General features: G+C 38.8%; 1 protein-coding gene across 1 annotated transcript in view; it reads left to right on the forward strand.

The window, feature by feature from the left end:
- CNTNAP2 (contactin associated protein 2) overlaps positions 1–26955 on the forward strand; it is a gene marked incomplete at both ends in the record, with an annotated part of 2035904 nt that overhangs the window by 1349751 nt on the left and 659198 nt on the right. The window contains one exon of the mRNA XM_082846865.1: positions 14118–14318. Within this exon, the coding sequence (XP_082702991.1) occupies positions 14118–14318 (201 nt within the window). The remainder of the gene's footprint in view (positions 1–14117; positions 14319–26955) is intronic.

Genomic DNA, 26955 nt, shown 5'->3' on the forward strand with positions numbered 1-26955 from the left:
CTTGATTAACTATTTCCTTTCCCATATTAGGGAAGTTTTCAACTATAATCTCTTCATATATTTGCTCAGTCCCTTTCTTTTTTCTCTTCTTCTTCTGGAACCCCTATAATTTGAATGTTGGTGCGTTTAATGTTGTTCCAGAGTTCTCTGAGACTGTCCTCAGTTCTTTTCATTCTTTTTTCTTTATTCTGCTCTGCAGTAGTTATTTCCACTATTTTATCTTCAAGGTCACTTATCCGTTCTTCTGCCTCAGTTATTCTGCTATTGATCTCATCTAGAGTATTTTTAATTTCATTTATTGTGTTGTTCATCATTGTTTGTTTCATCTTTAGTTCTTCTAGGTCCTTGTGAAATGTTTCTTGCATTTTGTCTATTCTATTTCCAAGATTTTGGATCATCTTTACTATCATTATTCTGAATTCTTTTTCAGGTAGACTGCCTATTTCCTCTTCATTTGTTAGGTCTGGTGGGTTTTTATCTTGCTCCTTCAACTGCTTTGTGTTTTTCTGCCTTCTCATTTTGCTTATCTTACTGTGTTTGGGGTCTCTTCTTTGCAGGCTACAGGTTCGTAGTTCCCATTTCTTTGGTGTCTGTCCCCAGTGGCTAAGGTTGGTTCAGTGGGTTGTGTAGGCTTCCTGTTGGAGAGGACTAGTGCCTGTGTTCTGGTGCATGAGGCTGGATCTTGTCTCTCTGGTGGGCAGGTCCACGTCTGGCAGTGTGTTTTGGGGTGTCTGTGGCCTTATTATTATTTTAGGCAGCCTCTCTGCTAATGGGTGGGGTTGTCTTCCTGTCTTGCTAGTTGTTTGGCATAGGATGTCCAGCACTGTAGCTTGCTGGTCGTTGAGTGAAGCTGGGTCTTGGTGTTGAGATGGAGATCTCTGGGAGACGTTCGCCGTTTGATATCATGTGGCGCTGGGAGGTCTCTTGTGGACCAGTGTCCTGAAGTTGGCTCTCCCACCTCATAGGCACAGCACTGACTCCTGGCTGTAGCACCAAGAGCCTTTCATCCACACAGCTCAGAATAAAAGGGAGAAAAACTAGAAAGAAAGAAATAGTAGAAAATAGAAAGAAAGAAAGAAAGGAAAAAAGAAAGAAAGGGAGGGAGGGAGGGAGGAAGGAGGGAAGGAAGGAAAGAAAGAAAGAAGATAAAGTACAATAAAATAAAGTAAGATAAAATATAATAAAGTTATTAAAATAAAAAATTAATTATTAAGAAAAAATTAAAAAAACAAAAACAAAACCGGATGATAGAACCCAAGGACAAATGGTGGAAGCAAAGCTATACAGACAAAATCTCCCACAGAAGCATACACATACACACTCACAAAAAGAGGAAAATGGGAAAAACTAATACATCTTGCTCCCAAAGTCCACCTCCTCAATTTGGGATGATTCGTTGTCTATTCAGGTATTCCACAGATGCAGGTACATCGAGTGGATTTTGGAGATTTAATCCGCTGCTTCTGAGGCTGCTGGGAGAGATTTCCCTTTCTCTTTTTTGTTCTCACAGCTCCCAGGGGATTTGGCCCCGCCTCTGCGTGTAGGTCGCCGGAGGGTGTCTGTTCTTTGCTCAGACAGGACGGGGTTAAAGGAGCCGCTGATTGGGGGGCTCTGGCTGACTCAGGCAGGGGGAGGGAGGGGCACGGATGCGGGGCGAGCCTGCGGCGGCAGAGGCCGGCGTGACGTTGCACCAGCCTGAGGCGCGCTGTGCATTCTCCCGGGGCAGTTGTCCCTGGATCCCTGGACCCTGGCAGTGGCGAGCTGCACAGGCTCCCCGGAAGCGGGGTGTGGATGGTAACCTGTGCTCACACACAGGCTTCTTTGTGGCGGCAGCAGCAGCCTTAGTGTCTCATGCCCGTCTCTGTGGTTTGCACTTTTAGCTGCGGCTCGCGCCCGTCTCTGGAGCTCCTTTAAGCGGCGCCCTTAATCCCCTCTCCTCGCGCACTAGGAAACAAAGAGGGAAGAAAAAGTCTCTTGCCTCTTCGGCAGGTCCACACTTTTCCCCGGACTCCCTCCCGGCCAGCTGTGGCGCACAAACCCCTGCAGGCTGTGTTCACGCCGCCAACCCCAGTCCTCTCCCGGCGCTCCGACTGAAGCCCGAGCCTCAACTCCCAGCCCTGCTGCCCCTGTGGGTGAGCAGACAAACCTCTCGGTCTGGTGAGTGCCGGTCGGCCCTGATCCTCTGTGCGGGAATCTCCCCGCTTTGCCCTCCGCACCTCTGTTGCTGTGCTCTCCTCCGCAGCACCAAAGCTTTCCCCCTCCGTCACCCGCAGTCTCTGCCCGCGAAGAGCCTTCCTAGTGTGGAAACCTTTTCTCCTTCACAGCTCCCTCCCACTGATGGAGGTCCCGTCCCTATCCTTTTGTCTCTGTTTATTCTTTTTGTTTTTTTTTTGCCCTACCCAGGTATGTGGGGGGTTTCTTGCCTTTTGGGAGGTCCGAGGTTTTCTGCCAGCGTTCAGTAGGTGTTCTGTAGGTGTTGTTGTGTTGATGTATTTCTGGTGTATCTGTGGGGAGGAAGGTGATCTCCGCGTCTTACTCTTCCGCCATCTTCCCAGAAGCCAATCCAGAGGGTTCTTTCAAAAACAGAAGCCTGACTGTACTGCCTCCCTGTTGGCTTTCTATCATCCTTTGCATCTTATTCAGCTCCTCAGTCTCAGACCCTTTGCAGAATGGCTCCTCAGTCTGAACCCCACCCCACGTCCTTCAGCTGCGTCTGCTTCTTGAGCCTAGTGTCGAACTCTGTGCCACTTCATTAGTTCAGCAAGTATTTATTGAGCACTTGAGTACCTACACCAGGTACTCGGTTAGGCAATAAGGATTCAGCAATGACAGTGGTATCCAACTCTGCCTCAGGGACAGCAGAGTTGTGGTTACAACAAATATGTTCCAAATACGATATGAGAAATGCAAACCCAATGGTAAACATGGGTTGTTAGGGAGGCAGATGGAGATGGATGGATATCTAATCTGAACTTGATCTGATATTGGGGCTTGGGAAGTGGGTGATATTTTCTAGCAAAGTACTTAAAAGCTGAGACTTGATGGACTCAGAGCCAGGGCAGGTGGGAGTGTTCTTGGCAGTGGGGCAGAATTTGCTGGGTTTAGAGGAGCTTTAATATTTTAGTTTCTCAGAGAATCATTTTTTTTAAAAAAAGAGAAATCACCTAATACATTTGTACTTCTGTTAAAATTAAAGTGAGAACACCAGTTTTAGGTCCTTTGAATATGTTAATTCTGCTATCTTAAGGATTTTCTTTCCCTAAAAATTTATTTCTAGCGAATTATCCTCACAGAGGAACTTAATCTGTCAGACTGTCGTGCTAATGTTCCTCACAATAGGGCTGCTTCAGTGAATAGAAACTGAGTTAATGGGGAAAATTAAATACTCAGAGGAGTTGATTACTTGGGGATTTTCTTCCAAGGTGATAAATATTATCTGTATTATCAAAAAAAATTATGTTTAAGCCTGGTGCTTGGGTTGAAAGGAGGGAAAAGGGCCATAAACTTTCTTTTTTTATTGAAGTATAGTTAATTTACAATATTTTGTTAGTTTCTGGTGTACAGCAAAGAGATTCAGTTTTATATATTATATATATGTACATGTATACATGTACATATATATTCTTTTTCATATTCTTTTCCATTATGGTTTATTACAGGATATTCAATATAGTTCCCTGTTCTATACAATAGGACCTTGTTGTGTATCTATTTTATATATAGTAGTTTGTATCTGCTAATTCCAGACTCCTAATTTATCCCCCCCCACTTCCCCTTTTGTAACCATAAATTTATTTTCTATGTCTGTGAGTTTGTTTCTGTTGCCACAAACTTTCTGATGGGACATCGCCTAAACCACAGCCCTTAGTGCCCCCAAAATGTAAATTGTTGGGATGTATTTGATCTTTTCAAGTTTCAGGAGCAGACAGTAATGTGAGCTAGGGTCAACATGAAAGGAAGGGCCATCTTATGAGATTCTATCCTGTTAATAGCGAATCAAGCTGTCATTCTCAATTGTGTGTTTTCTGCTACATCAAAGCTTTTTGGATAGAAACTTCAGGAAGAATATAATTTCTCAAGTTAGCCTGATACAGCTTAGGTTTAAACTAAGTGCCAGCGAAATAAAATCTCCCAACAATAAAAAAATATGTAAATACAATAGCCGAGAATTTTAAAGATTGTGTTATGTATGTTAAAGGATGTGATGTAGGTCATAAGTGGGTTTATGGTTTATATGCTAAATCTCACTACTTGGATGATTCTGGCAGTTGCTTGAAAAGTGAGTTATTTTTTCAGGTTGTACAGTAATTATTTTGTGTACCTTCTTCCCACTAGCTCTTTGGTGGCATGCCACACGTGTTATTTGCCCTCATGTGCTCAGGACCTAGAACAGTGCTTGGAATAAAGCAAGTTGTTGATGAATGAAACTCCCATGTTCAGGATCTCTTGCTGTGTAAGGAGATGTGCACACACTTAGCACAGAATGATTATTATCTTACTGTTCAACCCAGAAAGAAAATGATGATGGTTTTAAGAAGCTTATTGCATCTTGGATGTATTATCATGTTGCTCTTTAAAAAAATCCTTGCAGTTTACAAGATTAAAAAAATCTTGTCAATACTGCAAGTACAGTACCAGGATTTTATAATTTCAAATATCACTTTGTTCCACCTGTAAAGACTTTCTAAATGTTTATTTTTTTTGAAGCTTAATAAATTGTAGAACTATCTGATGGGATCTATAAGCCCATGAACTGTATTTCAGTTTTTTTTTTGTTTTTGAACATCTTTATTGGAGTATAATTGCTTTACAATGGTGTGTTAGTTTCTGCTTTATAAAAAAGTGAATCAGCTATACATATACATATATATCCATATCTCCTCCCTCTTGCGTCTCCCTCCCACCCTCCCTATCCCACCCCTCTAGGTGGTCACAAAGCACTGAGCTGATCTCCCTGTGCTATGCGGCTGCTTCTCACTAGCTATCTGTTTTACATTTGTTAGTATATATCAAATGGATACATACTACCAAATACCATACCAATACCAAATACCAAATCACTGATGATGATTGTGATAGAGATTTGTTGGAAACTAAGTGAAGAAAGGGTTAAGGTATATTATTAGCACAATATTTATGAACTTCTGCAGACTTCTAGGTACTATTCTAAGAATTTAAGATTCATGAGTAAACAAAATTTATTTTAAAAATTCACTGATATATTGAAGTTTATAGTCTATGAGGAAGGTGGGGTAGGGAGACAGACGATAAAAATAACAAGCAAGTAAATTGTATACTATGTTCAAAGGCCATACGTATGTGCTTTGGGTGTAGAGAAGGGAAGGGACAGAGTGGGCTGTAAGTTTAAATAAGATAGACTTCACAGACCTCAATGAGAACATGCCATTTGAATCAAGACTAATGGAGGCGAGGGAGTTAGCCTTGAGACCATCTGGAAAAATTCCTCTAGGCAGAGGAAACAGCCGTGCAGAAGCCTTAAAGCATAAGTGCCTGGCATATTTGAACTACAGCTAGGTCAGTGTGGTAAATACTTGAAGTGATTTTTTTTAACCAAGTGTGTGCAATATGTTTTAAGGTATTTTTAAATAATAGGAAGTAAGTGTTACCTTGAAAGGTCCACAGAAATGGTCCGTCATTGATCCAAGATGACGTTTACCTAGTATCCAAGTTTGAACTCAGATCAAAATCTAATTACCATTATAAGCAACACAAATTGAAGAGTAACATTTCCTTGCTACACAGGATAGAAATCTTCTTATTGCCACAGAGATGAACTCCAGACTGTCAAATACACACCAACTACATCTCTACCCAGTGTGAGAGAAAAAGGAAAGGGAAGATTAGCTTGTCTAAGTATTCATATAAATGCAGTCAGTAGCTCTAGCCGTATTGTAAACGAATGTTAACATCTCTACAGTGGAACAAAAACATTAACAAATATTCTTCTTCCCAGAAAATAGCTAATGTCTTCCTCGAAAAACGATATACATAGGCTCCATAGGCTCCAGATTGTTCTTCAGTGGGTGTGAATGATCCACTGTTATTTATACTTGCTCACAACACTCCATTTTTGAGCTGGAATTGTGAGCATAAAAATAATCAACATTTTCCACCACCTGCAGAACATCATCTGTACTTTTAGTTCATTTCCTCGGTGCTTTCTGCAGGGGTTCCGTCTGCTTTATATACCTTATTTCTCTACACGTGATTAAAGCTGCTTATGCCACCTGAGCTGCATACATAGCAGGCATTGTGGAGTGGCTCAAACCATCGAAGCCCACCACGGTGAAATGACCTCTATGATATTAGGGTCTGGGTTACAGAGATGCTTGTAATGCTCACACAAAATGTATTTGGGGGGAGAAAAATATGACACCAAAATTTTCTAATAAGTTAAATTGTGTCAATAGGATCATAACTATTGAGAAAACCTTCTAAACAAAATAATGGTCTATAAAATTAGTGGTCTTTAAACTTATCTGCCTGGAAGACTGATGAAATTTTCAAATAGATCCTCTGACAAATGACTAAAAAATGAAACAAAAACAAAAAACCATCATAGCCTACCATCATTATAACCTAACATAGTTTGTAGAATTATTTAATACTTTGCATAAGCAACTATATAAGAAATTGTTCTGTGACTTATGCAGTAAAGCACACATAGCTCATGTAAAATGACCAGTATTTCCTAGATTATTACTGTTGCAAATCTGGAATTCATATAAAGTTTACCTGAAATAAGGTACCTGTTAATTGTTTGTTTCAATATGAAGTATTTCTATTTTGTATACAACACCCAGATTAAGAAATATAACATCAAATATCAAATTAAAGCCTAGGTATATCCCTAATCATATTCCCCTTGACTTGTTCCAGAGTTTTAGAGGCAAAGCTTTCAGCTGTTCCCTGTTGAGTATGATGTTAGCTGTGGGCTTGTCTTATATGCCTTTGGAGAAATATTTTTTAAAATATAAATTAATCGTCCATCTCCACAGCATTTCAACACCTACACCGTGACAATCTACTAGAACTTTCAACCCATATGCAATTGTTATGAATGCAATCTTATACTTCACCATTCCAGACCCTTCAATTTCCAGTTGATCCAGATCCCATTTACTGAACGTTTTGTCTCCAAGGTATTTGGTCTGAGCTATAAGAAGAATGAAACTGCTTTTATCACCATCTTCATATGGCTTATCCCTATTTAACCTTCATCATTCACTGAAAATGCCATGTCCTCTTGGGTCACTTATGGCTGTCTAAAGCTGGGTTATACAGACTTTCCATGTGAACTCACAAGACCCTGTGCATATATCTGTTTTAGCACCTGTTCGCAATTTGCAATTTCAAGCTTAATGTTTTCTCCCCTCCATTGGACTACAGGCTTGTTGAGGACAGGAACTCAAGTCTTTTTCATCCTTGTACTTCCAGAACCTAACATCGTGCTGAAACAGATCAAAAACTCAGTAATGGTTTATGAATGTATTCATGATTTTATGACATTTTTCTTGATGTAATAACTTGTATATTGTAATTTAAAATAATATTTAAAAAGTCTAAAATAGTGTCTGTATTCCCCTGAAAATTAGTGGGGTGCTGTGGGGAAGACAATAAATATTTTGACATGTCACCAGACATATCACCACTGGGTCAAAGACATGTGTAGTGAAAAGAGCACTAAATCCAGAATTAGGGGGCAAAGTTTCCATTATTTTGGCACTAACTTTTCGTATTCATTTGGTCAAGCCACTTACCACTTGACACTTTTTTTTTTAATTGAAGTATAGTTGATTTACAATATTGTGTTAGTTTCAGGTGTACAGCAAAGTGATTCATATATATATATATTCTTTTTCAGATTCTCTTCCATTATTGGTTATTATAAGATATTGAATATAGTTCCCTGTGCTATACAGTAAATCCTTGTTGTATATTTTATATATAGTAGTGCATCTGTTAATCCCATGCTCCCAATTTATCCCTTCCCCCACCCTTTCCCCTTTGAGAAAGTTTGTTTTCTGTGTCTGTGAGACTGTTTCTGTTTGTAAATTAGTTCATTTGTATTTTTTTAGATTCCACATATAAGTGATATCATGTGATACTTGTCTTTCTCTGACTCACTTCACTTAGTATGATAATCTCTAGGTCCATCCATGTTGTTGCAAATGACAATATTTCATTCTTTTTATGGCTAATATTCCATTTTATATATATATTATTTTATAATATATATATAAAATTTTCTTTAGCCATTCATTGATGCACACTTAGGTTGTTTCCATGTCTTGGCTATTGTAAGTAGTGCTGCTGTGAACATTGGGGTGCATGTATCTTTTTGAACTAGAGTTTTTGTCTTTTCTGGATGTATGCCCAGGAGTGGGATTGCAGGATCATGTGGTAACTCTATTACACTTGGTTTCTTAATCTCTAATTGAAGAGATTCAGAATGGATGCTCTCTAAAATGACATCATCTTGATACTATGTAGAACTCAAAATTTTTCACATGAGAACATGGTTTCTTTTAAATGGTAGGCTTCTTCCCTTGGCTGTGTTCTCCTGTAAGGCTACAAACATGTAAGCAATTCTTATTGATGCTATAGTGTTTCATTGGCGATCCTTGCTCATATCTTCCTCATAGTTGAGGTTCAGTTGTTGATTTACTGAATCAGGATAATAACTATTAAGACTTCTATGCTCAAAGAAAACCACAAACCTAGTTATCAGAATGCAGTTTATGAGATAAAGAAGAAATTTAAGGATATACAAAATTGAATTCACTAGTTTTATGCAGCAGGCCAAGTTTTACATGCAATATGGAAGATCTTAGGTGAGGCATGTATTATAGTTCAGTTCCAGTTGTGTTACTGTCAGAGTGAGAGACGCAACGTCATTCCTGTAGAATTACTGTAATAGGTAATAGGGCTGCTCAGGGATTTGGACCACAAGGAGATGTTGCTGAGGCCCACCTAACAAGCTTTATACACCATTTTAAATTTAGGTAATTTATAATATAATATTCCCTTAATTTTAAAGATCATTTCAGAGTTAATTTGAATAAAGGTGTAAAAAGCTCCCAGATTGACAAATTGGTCAATAACCAGAACCATGATGCTGCTTGAAAATCAGAAACACTTAGATGCATATTCAGATGTATGGGACACAAAATTTTTTTCCACTGGATTTAGCTCAGATTGGACTTTAATTAAAATGTGCTGTATAAAGACCTGCTCTGTACTGTGAACTTCAGATTATATATGGATAAATAACATGGAAAAGAGTCAAAGAACAGCCATATGTATGATGAAGAAACTGGTTATATTCTGGGAGGAGTAATTCTTTGCCGCCTTCACTGGTCATTTCCTGGCTTTATCAGGCCCTGGTCATAACTCCCAACTGTGCCAGGAATTGAGTTCTCATGAAGTGAATTACCTGAGAATTACAGTTAGGATAAGGATATGGGGTCACTGATACAGGTAGCAGAGCGACCTTTCTAATGTACATATGTCAACACAACTAAGCTGGGTAATCTTGAGGACCCTGTAAATGCCAAGGAGAGGGAGGTATTCCCACAGTATGTTCCAGATGTACCCCAGTATTTGAAACATATCATTAAATCAGCTATATTTAAAACAATGTACAATGTGACAGTTTTTAAATATGTAATTGCATGATGCAACAGATACTAAGCACTAAGTAATCACAAAGGCCATTTTCATAGCACACTGATCCAAAAAGAATATTTGAAATACACTAGCTTATCAATTGCTTCTTCATGAAAACGGACAGTGGCAGAAATTAGAACTTTCCGTACACATTAGTTTTTATTTGCATTAACACACATATCTTACAATAGATGCTATATAAACACACTGCGAATATGGGAATAAGATTTTTAATTCTTCCACTTATGATACTAGTGAAGAAAAATCTATACAGCATAACTTTCTTCTAGATGCTGGATATCTGCAAAATTGTTAATATCCATTTGTCATTTAAGATTTAATAGCTCCAAAGGAGCCATCGCAATGTGTAATATGCAAGCATTAACAAATAATTTGTAAGACGCATCAACAGTAATTGTTTTGTGCTATCAAAGTAGAGCTTATATATTACCTTTTATAATGCCATGACACTGTAGAAAGTTTTAAGTCTTTATAAAGGTACATATATATATTATTTTTCAAACCCCTCTGAAGTATAATTTTATTGCAGCAAGAATGGTATGTCAAAGATTAAGTTAAAGCAAACTACTTTCACTTGCTCCAAACCTTCCAAAGCCAGTGGCTTTCCATCTCACTGTAAGGCCACAATCCACTCATTCTCGTTACATTTCCGCCTTCAACTTCTGCTCCTCTCCCCTTTCGTCACTCACTGGCTTTCTTGTGTACCTGAAGGACATCTGGAATATTCTAGATTTAGAACATTTGCATTTTCATTCCCTCTGTCTGGAATACTTTTCCCCAGACATCTACATGGCTTGCTGGATAGCTACCTTATTTATCGAAATGTCACTTTCTCAGGGCTTTTATGGTTTCCTCTGTGTTTAAAAATGCAATCCCTGTACACACAGCCTATTCTTCCCTTCCCTGATTTAGTTTTCCTCCTCGCCATTATCACTGGCTAACTATATATATATATATGTATTCTTTTAATTTTGCTTATTATCTGTTTTCTTTTCTCCACTAGAATGTAAGAATGTAAGCTGCAAAAATTTATGAATGCTTTTTTTTTTTTGCTATGGTTTCCATGGTGCCTAGATCTGTACTGGTCATATAGTAAGTAGGTACATGATAATATTTGTTGAATGAATGAGTGGACTATAAAACAAATATAAAGATATAATATACAGGGAGGGTTTTGATGATGAAATGTGTGTGCTGAGGTGGCTGGAACTAGAGTTTAGGGTCAAGAAGTCACCAGGACCAAAATGTTAAGAGATTCATCAACATTAACAAGTTGGTTAGTCTTTTTAAAGTTATTGACAGTGACCATAATTGGTGATCATTTTGTTTTACTTGCTTAGTTAATGTTTGCCTTTATTAACCTATTTTGTATATATAAAAAGGGGGTTATGATATTTAAAGGAGGGTCAGATTAGAATGCTATTCCATCAGAAGTTAAAGGAAGAGAAAGAGAGAAAGAAACAAAGAAGGAAGGCAGGGAGGGAGGGAAAGAAAGAAGAGAGGAAGGAGGGAGGGAGGAAAAAGTCAGTGGTGTCAAATATTTGAGAATTCTATGCCATAGACTTATTGTAACAGAAAAGTGATAGAAGTAACCTAATTCAATTAACGAATTTTTAATTAGGTGAAGGTAAATCTGAAGGTCTGGATATACATGGCAATCAGTTTGTTTTCAGAATCATGTCAGAAAGTGACAGAATTACCAAAATATATTGTAGCTTTTCTTGCTGTATCAGAGGAACTAAAGGAAGGCAGTTCTGATCAGGCCAAAGATAAAACTGGAAAAACAATTATCTATAGAAAATGACTGCAGGGGACACCATAGCTGAACTTCTTTTAATCAATTTAAGAACAACACGCTGGGAAGTCTTCATAGAGAGCCATGTTGTAACAGATGAGGGAGATTCCGGCTCAGAGGAGTGAAGTGGCCTGTCCACAGTCTCTAAGGATAGTCTCGGCAGAACTTGAACCAAAGCGATTTTTAAAAGTTCCTAGATTAAGTATTTGTATTCTGTTTATGTTAATTAATTCATTCTTCTATTCAACTAATATTTTTGAAGACCTGCTATATGTCAATTACCATCCTAAACACATTGCATATAGCATTGAAACAATCCCTGCTTTCTTCCCTTCTAATGGTGGGAGACAGACATTTAAAAATAATTTAAATGTGCCCTAAGATAGAGATAAACGTTATGGAGAAAAACAAAGCTGGGCAGGTAGATGGAGAGCATCTGTGGTGGGGTGGGACTCGGGAAGGGAAGGTTGTCACTGGAGCTCGGATCTGGAGAGAGTGGGCTTGAGGAAAGACGGCTCTAGATGCAGGAAAGAGCAAGTGCGAGTCTCCAAGGAGGCAGAGCCAAAGGAGCAAGGGGGAGATTAGTAGGGCGGCAAGGAAGAGCCGGATCTCGGAGGGTCTTTCACTATTCTAAGAACTAGACTTTGTCTGTGAACGAGACCGGGTGCCATGTGAGGACCCTGAGCTGTGTCAGAATCTGACTTGTGCTCGAAAACCTCAGCCTGGTTGATGTGTTGAAGGTAGGTGTGAGGGTGCAAGGGTGGAAAGAGGGGACTGGTTAGAGGTTACTGTGGGATGCAGGCGAGCGGCCCTGGGGCTTCGACCAGAGCAGTGGTGGGGGGTGGGGTGAGGAGTGCCCAGATTCGGAATAATTATTGAAGGTAGAGCAGGCGGGGGTCACTGACAGGCTGCAAGAGGAGGTGGAAGAAAGGGAAGAGTTGAGAGCGACTCCAAGGCTTTTGTCCTAGAACTGGACGAGTGGAGTTGCCATTTCCTGAAATAGGAAGACCTCAGGAGGGGCAAGTTCAGGACATCTCTCATCTCTCTTAATCTAAAGCTCTATGTCTCTCTGTCTGTCTCTCTCCTGTGCGTGTGTCTCTCTCTCTTCCTTTATCACTCACCTGTTGAAAAACTAGATTGTATGATGTATACAGTTTTCCTCAGCATGGATTTCGCTGTTTCCCTTTGGTGACATTTAACATGTTCCCCTTTCCCCTGTATTTTCTAGAAGTTGGCAGGTAGGTCTGTAAGCTTGGTGAAATTCACCTCTGAGTTTTGTCCACACCCCTCCACAGGTAGGCCTGTGTACTTGCCCGCCCCTCCTGATCCCCAGGACGCACGTCTCCTCCGGTTTTACTTGTTATATTAGTGACCATGAATAATCCTACTTAGATCCTACTAGCTTGTTAGAAGTTAAAACATTTATCATTTAGCCTTCATTTATGAGCTGAATTATTTCCGTAAAGAAAGTATTTAGTTACATTACACCTCATATAGCTAAGGTAGACTGAATGCTGGATTCTTTGCCTCTATTTACCAATATTCAAAGTAATGAGTTAGTTACCTAGCATCTTCCAAAATTAGACATTTTTTTTTGTACAAATTCATGGAGTTAAATATACTCGCTGTATTTTAATTCATTGCAGGAAATTCTTATTGATGTTAATTAAAATCATCCTTCTTTGGCCCTGGGGTTTTTTGAACCACTCTCTGTCTCCAGTAGTTTGTTTCTGAAGTGACAATATGTTCCAGGCTCCTCTTATCCATTTCCAGCCCTGAATCAGCCATTTCTCCAGGAGCTTAGTTTTCTCTTAATGGAAAATGGTATTGAGTAATGACAGTCGGGTGCCAGAGGTTGGTCCTTGTTTGGGAACTTTTTCAGTGGACAGAGCTAAGACATATATCTACATTTTAAAAAAGATAACATCATCCTGGGTTCATAGTGATGCTTCTAATTCAAATGCAGAACCATATAGCATTTTAATTTAATCTCATCAATCTTATATATGCTTCTCCTTTTCACATATTGAAATTTTCAGGGTCCAAAACACCAAGATAATTACTTATTTGCATCATTCCACATGTGTAGAGCGTTTCAGTAACAGAGCATGCAGTGTCTAATTATAACTGAAAGGTCAGGGTGAAAAGAATATTTGTTGACAAGATGAGTATGCATATTCTGATTAGAGCAAACAGCACGTACAAAGATCCAGAGGCTTGAGAGCACGTAGTTCCTTTAGGAAGGAGCAAATACTGTTCTACGGAAGGAGTGAGGGATTACAGAGTTGGGAAGCCTTTGGAACACAATGGGCCTCACATTCAATGCTGCAGATATTAGAGCATCAACCAGATTCTCAGGCTATTTGGTTTCATTTTCAGGAGCTATCTTGCGTTTGTTTTTAATAAAAAATATTACTTTTCTACTCTGTCTATATAAGCAGAACTTAAGTGTGAGAAAGGGTAGGGGTTACTTTAAGTATTACTGTCCTTAGCTCTGTTCTACAGCAGTTCAGGGAAAACACCAGTGAAATTATAGCTCACTTATTTTCTGACATTTGAAGATGCATTTGCATACTAATGACCCATTGTCGTGGCATTTTTCTCCCCACAGAGGACAAAGTATGGACGATAGTGTCTCATGATTTGCAGATGCAGACGACGGTGGTGGGCTACAACCCAGAAAAATACTCGGTGACACAGCTCATTTACAGCGCCTCCATGGACCAGATCAGCGCCATCACCAGCAGCGCCGAGTACTGTGAGCAGTACATCTCCTATTTCTGCAAGATGTCCAGGTTGTTGAACACCCCAGGTAGGCTGAGAATGGAATGTTACTTTTAATTACTATCTTAGCTGGTGATTGGAATTACCTGAACAGTCCAACAGGTGTGGCTTATTATCTTAACAGTCCAGTCTTCAAAGCACGGGCAGCTGTGAGAGTAAAATATAACCACTTGTTTTTTCTTTCTGGAGAAGGAAGCTAAGAAATACCATTTTTTCAGAAAAATTCCATTGTTTCTAACTTAGCGATTTAAAAATTTTATATGCATATATGTGTGTGTGTCAGTGCTTCTAGTGCGTAATTATCAGTATTTGCTTTGGGCAAAAGTTTATCAAAGCTCCTTGTGAACTTTCAAGTAATTCCCTTTGAGTTCTTCAGTTGTCTCTAACATAGAGATGAAAGAATTCTGAAGGCTGTCTGCAGGTAAATAGCATATAGAAGAGCGATAGAATTTAGAGCTGTTTGTTGTCTGTAGTCATTTAACAGTATCTGTTGGTCTCAAGAAGTCTGCTCTTTTTTTCCACGATGGCTTACTTTTAGCAGTGCTTCAGGACTTGTGTGTGTGTGTGTGTTGGGGGTAAAGAAGATAGTTTACAAAGGGTATATTGGAAGTATATTTATCACAAGAGCCATACAATCTGGGATTCTTGGCAGTAAATTCATTATGTTGACAGCAAACTAAATCTCTTCGTCTATAGTATAACATAGAAGTAAAGCATGTGCTTTGAGTCAGAGAAACATATGTTCACACTTTTCAGCCTTGCTGCTTCTCACGTATGTGACTTTGGGGGAGTTCATTGAACTTCTCTGCCTCAGTTTCCAGTGTCTTTCAGTCAAAGAGGGATCATAATGCCTATTTCAGGGTGATTGTGAGAATTTGATCAGGGAATATACTAAGTGCCTGTTATAAGTCTTGATGCACTTAAGGATTTAATAAAGAGCAAATAGTGTATTGATGATATTTTTTTATTATTAAACAACTTTGGAAGTGGCATTATGTCAGAGACCAAGGGACTGCTTGATGCCCCAAATTAGTGTTGTATTGGGGCCAGTGTTGTAGGGAGTCACAGAGAAGAGTTATAAGCAGGACAGTCTATAATGTTTTGAAGATTTAAGTGCTTTTATGTGCAAAGCCTTGTGCTAAAATTACAGACAAGTATAACCTATGAACTCTAAGAAAGTAAAATCTGTAAAATATGAAAATGATTGGTTCAGACAATTATGCTTTTGCTATTTGGAGAAAGAAGACATGACTGTGGCTGGGATGTTGAAGTGATGCTTCATTAAAGAGGTTGAAAGACAATTCGAGGTTGGTGAGAGTAAACAAGAGTCTGGAGGACAGAATACGAATGATCTTTCAGGCCACGGTGAGAAGTAGTTTAGCAGAAGCAGAGTTCGTGTCAAAAAACAGTAAGAAATAAGGCTGGAAAGTACAAATGGGAGAAACCGTGGAGGAAATTAAGTGCAATGTTGAGAATTTTCCCTGGAGGCCCATGCTTCTCAGGCTTTAGTGTGCATGCGAATAACCCAGAGGGATTAATGAGACACACTGCTGGGCTTCATTCCCTGAATTTCTGATTCCATAGGTCTGAGGTGGGGCTCCAGAATTTTCATTTGTAGCGAGTGTTTTGGACTGAATTGTGTCCCCCAAAATTCACACGTTGAAGTCCTAATCCCTAATGTGACCGTATTTGAGACAGGGCTTTTAGGAGATAATTAAGGTTAAATGAGGTTATAAGGTTGGATTCCTAATCTGACTGAATTGGTGGTTTATAAAAAGAGGAAGAGTCAGAAAGAACACTCTCACCGGAAACCAAACTGGCCAGTACCTTGCTCTTGGACTTACAGCCTCCAGAACTGTAAGAAAAGAATGTCTGTTGTTTAAGCCAGTCAGCCGATGGTATTTTGCTACGGCAGCCTGAGTGTGCTAGTGCAATGAGTTCCCGGGTGATGATGGTATTGCTGGTCTACAAACCACTGTGAGAACCATAGCTGTGGGCAATGGAAATCCCTGAAGGTCCCTACAACTGTTCTTCTATCCCCCTTCACTTATTTCAGCCTTTTATTTTATTTTTACTGGATCCTGTTTCCAGTGCTAAGAAAAGTCAACCAACGATTATAGAAAATCCGGAGCACTAGGCACAATTAGTGAACCCCATCAGCTTGTCTGCCCTCAGTTTCATGAGTGAGTGCTCCCTGTGGAAGTTCACTCCAAAGATTCCAGTCCATCAGTCTCCAGTCCTGGAGGGGATGGTGTGAGGGAAAACTGCTGACCAGAAAAATAACTTGGTACCATCAGCTTTGTTTTCTTTATTTTCTTCCATTCTTCTATTAAACTCCAAAGTCAACTTTTACTGTTTGAATTTTTGCCCTTGTGGTTAAAAAACACAATGCAACCTCCAAATAAGTTTATCTTACAGTTCAGGCACCAGGAGAATTAGGCTAGAGGTAAGAGAAACAATTTGCTTTTAGCGATTCTGGTCTTGTAGTTCATTCCTTCCCTTCCCTCATTGGTATACTCTGTGCCTTCCCCCATCCACCAAGAAGCCTCACACACTTATTACCCTCCTTTTGGAAACCCAGGATGTCCAAAACCATCAGGAAACAGGATAAATTTGTTTTTAAAAATACTTCCATTACGTTTTCTCATAATAAGCTAAACACACTTCTCTTCAACCTCCAGACACCTTTTCAGAGGAAGAACTACTAAATTGAAATCAAGAGTGAATTGTTAATCTGTACAGTAAGCACACTATTTTCTTTGTGTTTGCAGACATTTGCAGGTTATTATTATACTTACTAAACTGTGCATTGAAAATCATGTTATCATATGCTTCTTGCCTTTGGGGACACCCTCCATGTATCAAATTTTTACTCACATAGGATCAGACTTAATAAATGTTTGCTGACTGGAATGAAATGACAAATATATTGTTTTAAATATTACCTCATTCAACCTTCAGTCAGTTGTTTTTAAACAAGTGTGTACGTCAGAATTTTCAGGTTGCTCGTCACAATGCTGATTCCATGATTCTGACTCAGGAGAACTTGGTTGGGGCACAGGAATGTTTGCTTTTAACAAACATCCATGCATCATTCAGTGAACCGTACATTGAAAAATACCATCTTTAATTTATGGCATGAGGCCTCTCATCTTGGATTTTAAGGCATCAGTCCTCTGTGTGGGAGAAGATTAAAGGGAATATTAGAACTTGTCTGACCAACTGAAATAAAATGGCATACATAACTACCTGTTCCTCCAGCTAAAATAAATTGGCATAGTGGTATTTTAAAAATCCTTTTCGTAGACCATTGTAAAGTGAATTTCAGCCTACTCTTCTTAGTCATTTTTCATATCCCAATTTCTATTTTCAGGGTTAATTAATCTGTAGACAGCTGAGGCAAGGAAAAGGAGTGGTTGATATAGCAAGTTTTCCTGTATTACTGTATTCTGTATGTGTCCAAGTATGAAAGAATACAATTTAATACAAATCTTTAATTTGCTATTTTAAGGAGCTGATGTTTTCTGTAATTGGTTTTTTCCCTCCTTCCTGGTAACGTTCCATTTTAAATATCCATTTACTCATTCTTAACTAAGGCTGAATTATATTGGAACTTCTGTAGTAGTACTTGTGACATCTGTTTGAATACAAAGTATATTCATTATAGTCATGGCAATTAAAATGAATATCAATCGCTTCTCGGCGTTTTGGCTAAGATCAAGTGTAAAATGAATATCAAATGGGTTTGTAATAGCTATGTACTTAAAATGTTATTGTTTTAAGAGCCTTACCCTCAAGAGTTCATTTGGGGCTCTATGGTTGCTAATGATACTTATGATAAAGAGTTGATTTTACATGTATATGGACCTCATTTTTATTTTGATAAATCTTTAGTTGTACCACACCATTAGCTAACAAATGTAGATTTACTCATTAATGGTTTCTTACAACTTTTACAAGGATAGTAATATATGACTTACAATGTTATCACTTTTTAAAAAATTTATTTATTTATTCATTTCTTTGGCTCCATTGGGTCTTTGTTGCTGCGCGTGGGCTTTCTTCGTTGCTGCGCGTGGGCTTTCTCTAGTTGCAGTGAGCAGGGGCTTCTCTTGGTTGTCGTGAGCATGCTTCTCATTGCGGTGGCTTCTCTTGTTGCAGAGCATGGGCTCTAGACACATGGGCTTCAGTAGTTGTGGCACACGGGCTCAGTAGTTGTGGCTCACGGGCTTAGTTGCTCTGCGGTGCGTGGGATCTTCCCAGACCAGGGTTCAAACCCATGTCCCCTGCATTGACAGGCAGATTCTTAACCGCTGTGCCACCAGGAAAGTCCCATCACTTCTTTTTATTACTACAAAATCTTTAAACGGAATCAATTTTAAAGTAATGCTTTTGCCATTCTTTATGGTCGTATCTATCCTTGCAATGTAACTATTAATTCAGTTGTCCTTAATCAACTTTACAAAAGACACGGAACAAAGACAAGGTTATTTGATTTCATCCAATTTGAAAATAAACAAATTAATTCTACCCAAACGGAAAAAAAAAAACAACCCTTAATAGCTATCCAAAACCACAAGGATGTTAACATGTTTTATATTTATATCCCCAGAACTGCAAATATACTGATATCTGAACTTAATGAAAGGCAGAAATCTTTAAACAATGAAATCTACTTCTGAGAATAAATACCTCAAGAACTTAAATTTGATAAATTAGACACCAGGAGAAAGTATATTAGATCCCACTTGAGTCAAGACTTAGTCAACAATCCTAATGCTTTTAAATGGCAAAAATATTTCTCTATATTTGGATAAGACCTATTAGCCTGATTTTAAATGCTTATTTGTGTATTTTAGATGCACTGTTGTCATGTATTTATTTTATAAAACTTTATACTTTCTAATTAAGCATTTTCTTCTAAAGCATTTATTCCCTACATATATAAATATTTAATTATAGAGATATAAAGTTGATATGTTTCCTATTTTTCTGACTATATTTAGTGTTGATTTCATTTGTTCTCAGTGTTTTTCATTGTGCCATGTAGTTTTGTTCTCATAAGTCATAGTTTTATTGCTTCTGTTTTGGAAAGAAACAGTATAAATTATCCATCCTTTTGGGTAGTTTACTGTTAGATTTTGTATCTACTGAAAAGGAGTTATGTTCACAATTTTTACCTGTTAAGTAAGCTGTGTAAAATTCAATGTACTTTAATGGTACTGAACTGTGATTTAGTGGCATCCAAAAGACAAGAAAACGTGAGTCTGGCATTATAACTTACAACCTATTTTTAGAAAAAAATTCTAAACTTCAGTGAAGCTATCAAAAAAGTGAATTTTCAGCTTGTGATGTGCGTTATAAGAAACTATGATGTTTAACTCTTGAAACAACATAGATAAAACATTGCTCAACTGCAACTAAAGACTGGTATTTTCCGTGAATGAGTTTCATTGTGACTAGTCAGTATGTTAATCAAAAGATTAATCATTTATCTACTTAATTATTATGTTAAATAAGTGTAATGAAATTGGAGGATACAATTAAATGGGACAAGCAATGAAGATAGTAATAACTAAAAGGTAAAATCAGAAAATTAAATCTAGCAATATTCTACACCCAGGCAACTGGCATCTTCATAGAGGACCCTGTAGTTAAAAGGGACAGAATGGTCACAGGGGAGAGTAGAGATTATTTCAGCAGTGTGGGTAGGAGTTGATCAAAGTCTCAGCTGGAATAATGGATGAGATAATCCATATATATGTATTGTTCCTTGTGTATCAGGAATTGTGATATGTAGGCTGAGGTGTGAAGGATTCATTTGAGTTAACTAAGAAAAAAATGGCAGTGGGACATCTAGGTTTGAGATATGATAATGTGCGGTAATTCTGAGATGCAGGTCAAGGAGCACAGGACTTTGAAGGAAATGAGAGAGGTCAGAGTGGCTGCAGCAGAGAACGTTAAGGTGAGAGAGAGGAAAGCAGACTTGAGGAGATCAGTCCAGAGTCTCTGAGTGATGGTAAGGGTTTCACTCCAAGGGCAAAGGAAGTGGTTGTAAGTAAGGGTATTCTGGCTGTGATGAGGAGGATAGAATCCAGGAAGGGCAGAGTTTGTATGATGGACCATCTGGTACAATGTCACAGGAGTGCAGAGGAGACTGGATGACCTGTATGTTCACTGGGAATTAGGAGGAAAGCCGGTTTTAAGTTTAGATAGTAGAATGAACAGGATCTGTGATTGCGTATATGTAGAGTAACTTTAGGGGAAGGGAAAATGCAGTCCTCCCATGTACCCAGGGGTAAAGGTAAAATGGATGACTATGAACAGTTGTAAAGCCTTCACAGGATGACTCAAAGAGGTCATGGGAGGTGCAAGAAAAGAACAGAAGGAAAGAAAATACTAACTTGAAAAAGTAATTTAAGGAGTGGATGCTGCTAACTAAAGGGACTCAAAAGTAATGATCAGAGCAGTAGGAAGAGAATCAAATTAGAAAAGCCTTATAATGGGGAAGCTAAGGGAAATGTGTGTTTAACAATCAACAGGTAAAAAACAAAAACAGGAAAACTGAGATGTGGTCAGTGGTGAGACATCAAAGAAGGGAGTCAGCCCCTGGCTTTGGCTGTTGCGAGGCCACTGGAGTTTCACGTCTGTGGGGTCTGCTGGGTGGAGCCACTGAAGAATGAATGGCAAAAGGAAACAAGTGAAGGTTTTCAAAAAGTTCCATGGTAAAGGGATGGCTATATAGAGAATTGCTGCTTAACCGGAAGGCAGAGCCCAAGTGAGGGTTTGGGGATTTTAAGGATGAGGGAGTTATGAGTAAGTTTATAAATGTAGGAGGCAGTGAAGAGGATGAAGCTAAAAGTATAAGACAGATAAGGAATATAAGAAGTCGCACGAGAGAAAAAAGAGTATGGAATTTGCCTTGGCAAAGAATGAACACCTGCTCTGAGAAAGGAGGTAAAGAAAAAGGTAGAGATTTCCATTAAATTCTATTGACCAATACCATCCTTGACATTTTATCTCGTTTAATTGTCAAAGTTATGCAAAGTAGATTTTATTATCTCCATTTTGCAAACACAGGGCTCAAAGAGGTGAATAAACTCACTGAATATCACTACAGCTGGAAGCGGGCAAGCTGGGGTTCAAATGCAAATATGTCCTACTATAAACCTTTTTTTCTGACACATTAAGAAAGTGTGAACATGTAGAGAGGTCAGTGTGCTGCCACTGAAGTGAGGGTAGAACTAAGCCCAGCAGTATCTGTACCCACCCCATCTCTTCAACCACCATGAAAGAACATTTTCCCTCCTGGCATTTACTTTTTCTGTCTATGATTAGAAATACTCTTTGTCAAGTGGCCTTGGGTCAAATCCAATATTTTGATTAATAAATTAATCTTAAGGTCAGATTTATTGAGGATAGCTTGTCTGACTTCTACTAAAAGTGTACTCATTTCAAGTTGCCAACATTTTGAGCTTTAAGGTGAGACTTTGAAGAACATTGACCTTCTATAGCATGATAAAGATTGTTTTTAATGCTGCCGTTTTATTTTGTGAGTGCCTATGTGTGTGTAGCTTCATTTTTTAATGACTGAAATAGAAATAAATGAGAACTTTGAAGTAATCCTATATCACTCTGTAGAATTTGAAAATTGTCTCTTCGTGTGCTTAAATCAAACTTTTTTGGTTGTACATAAACTTTATAATTACACATTTTAATGACATCATAAAGTGAGGATAAACCTACTTTGTCAGATTTGATAAATTATGTTTTTATTAATCATTTTTAATTGAAGTATAGTTAATGTACAGTGTATTAGTTTCAGTTTTATAGCAAAGTGAGTCAGTTATATATACTTATATATATATTCATTCATATATATATATTCTTCTTCAGATTCTTTTCCATTATAGGTTATTACAAGATATTGAATATAGTTCCCTGTGCTCTACAGTAGGTCCTTGTTGGTTATCTATTTTATATATAGTACTGTGTCTCTGTTAATCCCAAACTCCTAATTTACCTTTTCCACCCCCCCACACTATCCCTTTTGGTAACCATAAGTTTGTTTTCTATGTCTGTGAGTCTATTTCTGTTTTGTAAATAAGTTCATTTATATCATTTTTTAAGATTGTACATATAAGTGATATCATGATATTTGTCTTTCTCTATCTGACTTACCTTAATTAATATGATAATCGCCGGGTCCATTCATGTTGCTGCACATGGCATTATTTCGTTGTTTTTTATGGCTGAATAATTTCCCATTGTGTGTATGTACCACATCCTCTTTATTCATTCATTTGTTGATGCACACTTAGGTTGCTTCCATGCCTTGGCTATTGTAAATAGTGATGCTTTGGGGTGCATGTATCTTTTTTTTTTTTTTTTGTGGTACGTGGGCCTCTCACTGCTGTGGCCTCTCCCGTTGCGGAGCACAGGCTCCGGACGCGCAGGCTCAGCGGCCATGGCTCACGGGCCCAGCCGCTCCGCGGCATGTGGGATCTTCCCGGACCGGGGCACAAACCCGTGTCCCCTGCATCGGCAGGAGGACTGTCAACCACTGCGCCACCAGAGAATCTTGATGTATCTTTTTTTTTTTTTTTTTTTTTTTGCGGTACGCGGGTCTCTCACTGTTGTGGCCTCTCCCATTGCGGAGCACAGGATCCGGACGTGCAGCCCCAGCAGCCATGGCTCACGGGCCCAGCCGCTCCACGGCATGTGGGATCTTCCCGGACCGGGGCACGAACCCGTGTCCCCTGCATCGGCAGGCGGACTCTCAACCACTGCACCACCAGGGAAGCCCTTGATGTATCTTTTTTAATTAGAGTTTTCTCTGGATATATGCCCAGGAATGGGATTGCAGGATCATATGGTAACTCTCTTTTTGGTTTTTTAAGGAACAGTATGGATACTGTTCATAGTTGCTGCACCAGTTTACATTCCCAGCAGCAATGTAAGAGGGTTCCTTTCTCTCCATGTCTTCTCCAGCATTTATTATTTGTAGACTTTTTAATCATGGCCATTCTGACTGGTGTGAGGTGATACCTCATTGTAGTTCTGATTTGCATTTCTCTAATAATTAGTGATGTTGAGCATCTTTTCATGTGCCTGTTGGCCATCTGTATGTCTTCTTTGGAGAAATGTCTAATTAGGTCTTCTGCTCACTTTTTGATTGGGTTGTTTGTTTTTTTGATATTAATCTGTATGAGCTGTTTGTATATTTTGGAAATTTATCCCTTGTCGGTAGCATTGTTAGCAAATATTTTCTCCCATTCCGTAGGTTGTCATTTCATTTTGTTTCTGGTTTCCTTTGCTGTGCAAAAGTTTTTGAGTTTAATTAGGTCTTATTTGTTTGTTTTTGTTTTTATTTCCATCACTCTAGGAGACGGATCCAAAAAAATATTGCTGTGATTTATGTCAAAGTGTGTTCTGCCTACGTTTTCCTCTAGGAGTTTTATAGTATCCAGTCTTACATTTAGGTCTTTAATCCATTTTATGTTTATTTTTGTATATGGTGTTAGAGAATGTTCTAATTTCAATCTTTTACATGTAGCTGTCCCATTTTCCTAGCACCACTTGTTAAAGAGATTGTCTTTTCTCCATTGTATATCCTTGCCTCCTTTGTCGTAGATTAACTAACCATAGGCGCGTGGGTTTATTTCTGGGCTTTCTATCCTATTCCATTGATCTATATGTATTTTTTGTGTCATTGGTATACTGTAGCTTTGTAGTATTGTCTGAAATCAGCAAGCCTGATTCCTCCAGCTCCATTCAAAATACCTTAAACAGGATATTGAAAGAAAAGAGAGTTTTACTATAAAAATATCTTGGAAATATCTAGAGTATTATTGAGAAATTGCTCAGTTATTTATTCAGCAACATTTATTGAATACAAAATACTCTGCTGGATGCTATGAGAATACAAGGAAGGCAAAGATAATACTTTTTAAATAACATTTGCCTCAGCTTTACTCTAAGTCCTTTCAACTGATAGAATCAGCCCATTCAGATTATCTGGCATAACCACTCTTACTTAAAGTCAATTGATAATAGACTTTAATGATATCTATAAAATACCTACATGGCAACACCTCGGCTAGTGTTTGGTTTAATGACTGGGCACCTAAGCCTAGCTAAGTTGATACATAAAATTGACCAGTAAACATTATTTTTTAAATGGACAACTGAGAAATTCTAGAGTAGCAGTGATTTATTCCCTCAGTTGTGCAACGTGTACCTCTCTATGGAATCAGACAGGTGAGACCAACATGTTAGAGGTGTTGAGGGATATTTTATTCTCATATCTCTCCATTTCTGATGAGGGCACATTTGAGCCTGGTGTCAAGTTGCCAAATGAAATATCATTTTATATGGTTACAGCAATGACAATTTGAATGAATCAAGTAGATCAACTTTAGTCAGGAAGATAAGTCAAAGAAAAGATTTTCCTGTTCTCTGTGTTGCTTCAGAAAAAACCTGTGGACACCTCTATTTCAAATTTTAACCAAATTGGCATATGTCCACCAGGGATATGGCATTATTAACTCATTGTCCACTCAGAGTTCTGCCTAGAGTCAAGCATTTCCATAGATCCAAATAAGAACACTCTATATCCATAACCTTAGAAAAGCTGCAAAATATTTCTGTCACCCCATCAACATTATTTTGCAGTTTTGTTGTTTGCTCATAATTGAATCAAATCCCATTGCCATGCAAAGTAAAGGAAATGTTAAAGAAGTTCAAAGAAACAAAGTTAAAAGAACTCATCTTTATGCATTTCTACGTAGAATTGCATAGGGATGAAATAATAGGTACATTTCATTTTGAAGACTGTATGTTTGGTAGGTTGTTATTTTCCCATCAGGGAGTGACAAAACTTCTCTAAAATACTAAGTCACCCAAATAGCAGCTGGATTCTAATTACCCTGTTGTGTTTGCTTACTACTTGCCACAACCAGCAACTGGTAGTTTTTATGACAGTGAGTAATGTTGCAGAGTGATAGTTTACTAGGAATGCCACAGCCACTTTGACCTTCACCTCATATTTTAAATTCTCTTGAAGAAATGATGACTCTTTCTTTCTCTTGGTATTGGATCTGGAGTTTAGGCTAAATATATTGTTACCTATATAGTTGGATAAATAATACTTAAAAATAATTATCTCCAAATTAGGTAATGATATAAATGGAGGGGAAATGGCATTAGTATTAAACATTGACCATGGGCATTTACATATATTGGCTCATTCAGTCCACCTCCAAAACTTTGCAGGTTATATATCACAGTTTCCATTTCATAACTGAAGAAACAACTTCAGAGGGGTTAATTAACTCACCACAGGAAAAACGGTAAATATTGTGATAAGCGTCCAAACCAAGATTAAACTCTAGGCTTATGTGCCTCTAGAACTCCTGTATTTTCTAACAAAATATTAAAAAAAATAAAAAGGAGGAAGGAGAGGAAAGAAGAAGTGGTAGGGGAGAGGAAGAAAGATGGGAGAGAGAGAGAAGGAAAGGAAGAGAGAAGGAAAAAGAGGGAGAGAGAGAGAGAAGGAAAGATAAAAATAAAATGGGGAGATTATGTATTGAAGATGGCGGAGTAGAAGGACATGTGCTCACTCCCTCTTGCGAGAGCACCAGAACCACAGCTAGCTGCTGAACAGTCGTCAACAGAAAGACACTGGAACTCACCAAAAAAGATACCCCACATCCAAAGACAAAAGAGAAGCCACAGTGAGATGGTAGGAGGGGCGCAATCACAATAAAATCAAATCCCATAACCACTGGGTGGGCGAATTACAAACTGGAGAACAATTATAGCACAAGAGTCCACCCACTGGAGTGAAGATTCTGAGCCCCATGTCAGGCTTCCCAACTTGGGGGTCTGGCAACAAGAGGAGGGATCCCCAGAGAATCGAACTTTGAAGGCCAGCAGGATTTGATTGCAGGACTTCAACACGACTGGGGGGAAATAGAGACTCCAGGCTTGGAGGGCACACACAAAGTAGTGTGCACACCAGGCCCCTGAGGAGGAAGGATCAGTGACCTCACAGGACACTGAACCAGACCTACCTGCTAGTTTTTGAGGGTCTCCTGCAGAGGCAGAGGGTGGCAGTGGCTCACCGAGGGGACAAGGACACTGATAGCAGAAGTTCTGGGAATTACTCATTTGATGAGATTGCTCCCAGAGTCCGCCATTAGCTCCACCAAAGAACCTGTAGGCTCCAGTGCTGGGTCACCTCAGGCCAAACAACCAACAGGGAGGGAACCCAGCCCCACCCATCAGCAGACAAGCAGATTAAAATTTTACTGAGCTCTGCCCACCAGAGCAACACCCATGTCTACCCACCACCAGTCCCTCCCATCAGGAAGCTTGCAGGAGCCTCTTAGATAGCCTCATCCACCAGAAAGCAGACAGCAGAAACAAGAAGAGCTACAATCCTGCAGGCTGCAGAACGAAAACCACGATCACAGGAAGAGAGACAAAAGGAATAGGCAGAGGACTATGTCCCAGATGAAGGAACAAGATAAAATCCCAGAAAAACAAGTAAATGAAGTGGAGATAGGCAACCTTCCAGGAAAAGAATTCAGAATAATGATAGTGAAGATGATCCAGGACCTTGGAAAAAGAATGGAGGCAAAGATCGAGAAGATGAAAGAAAT

This window comes from Leucopleurus acutus (genome assembly GCF_964270905.1).
Source record: "Leucopleurus acutus genome assembly, chromosome: 9".
In the NCBI taxonomy this organism is placed as follows: Eukaryota; Metazoa; Chordata; class Mammalia; order Artiodactyla; family Delphinidae; genus Leucopleurus; species Leucopleurus acutus.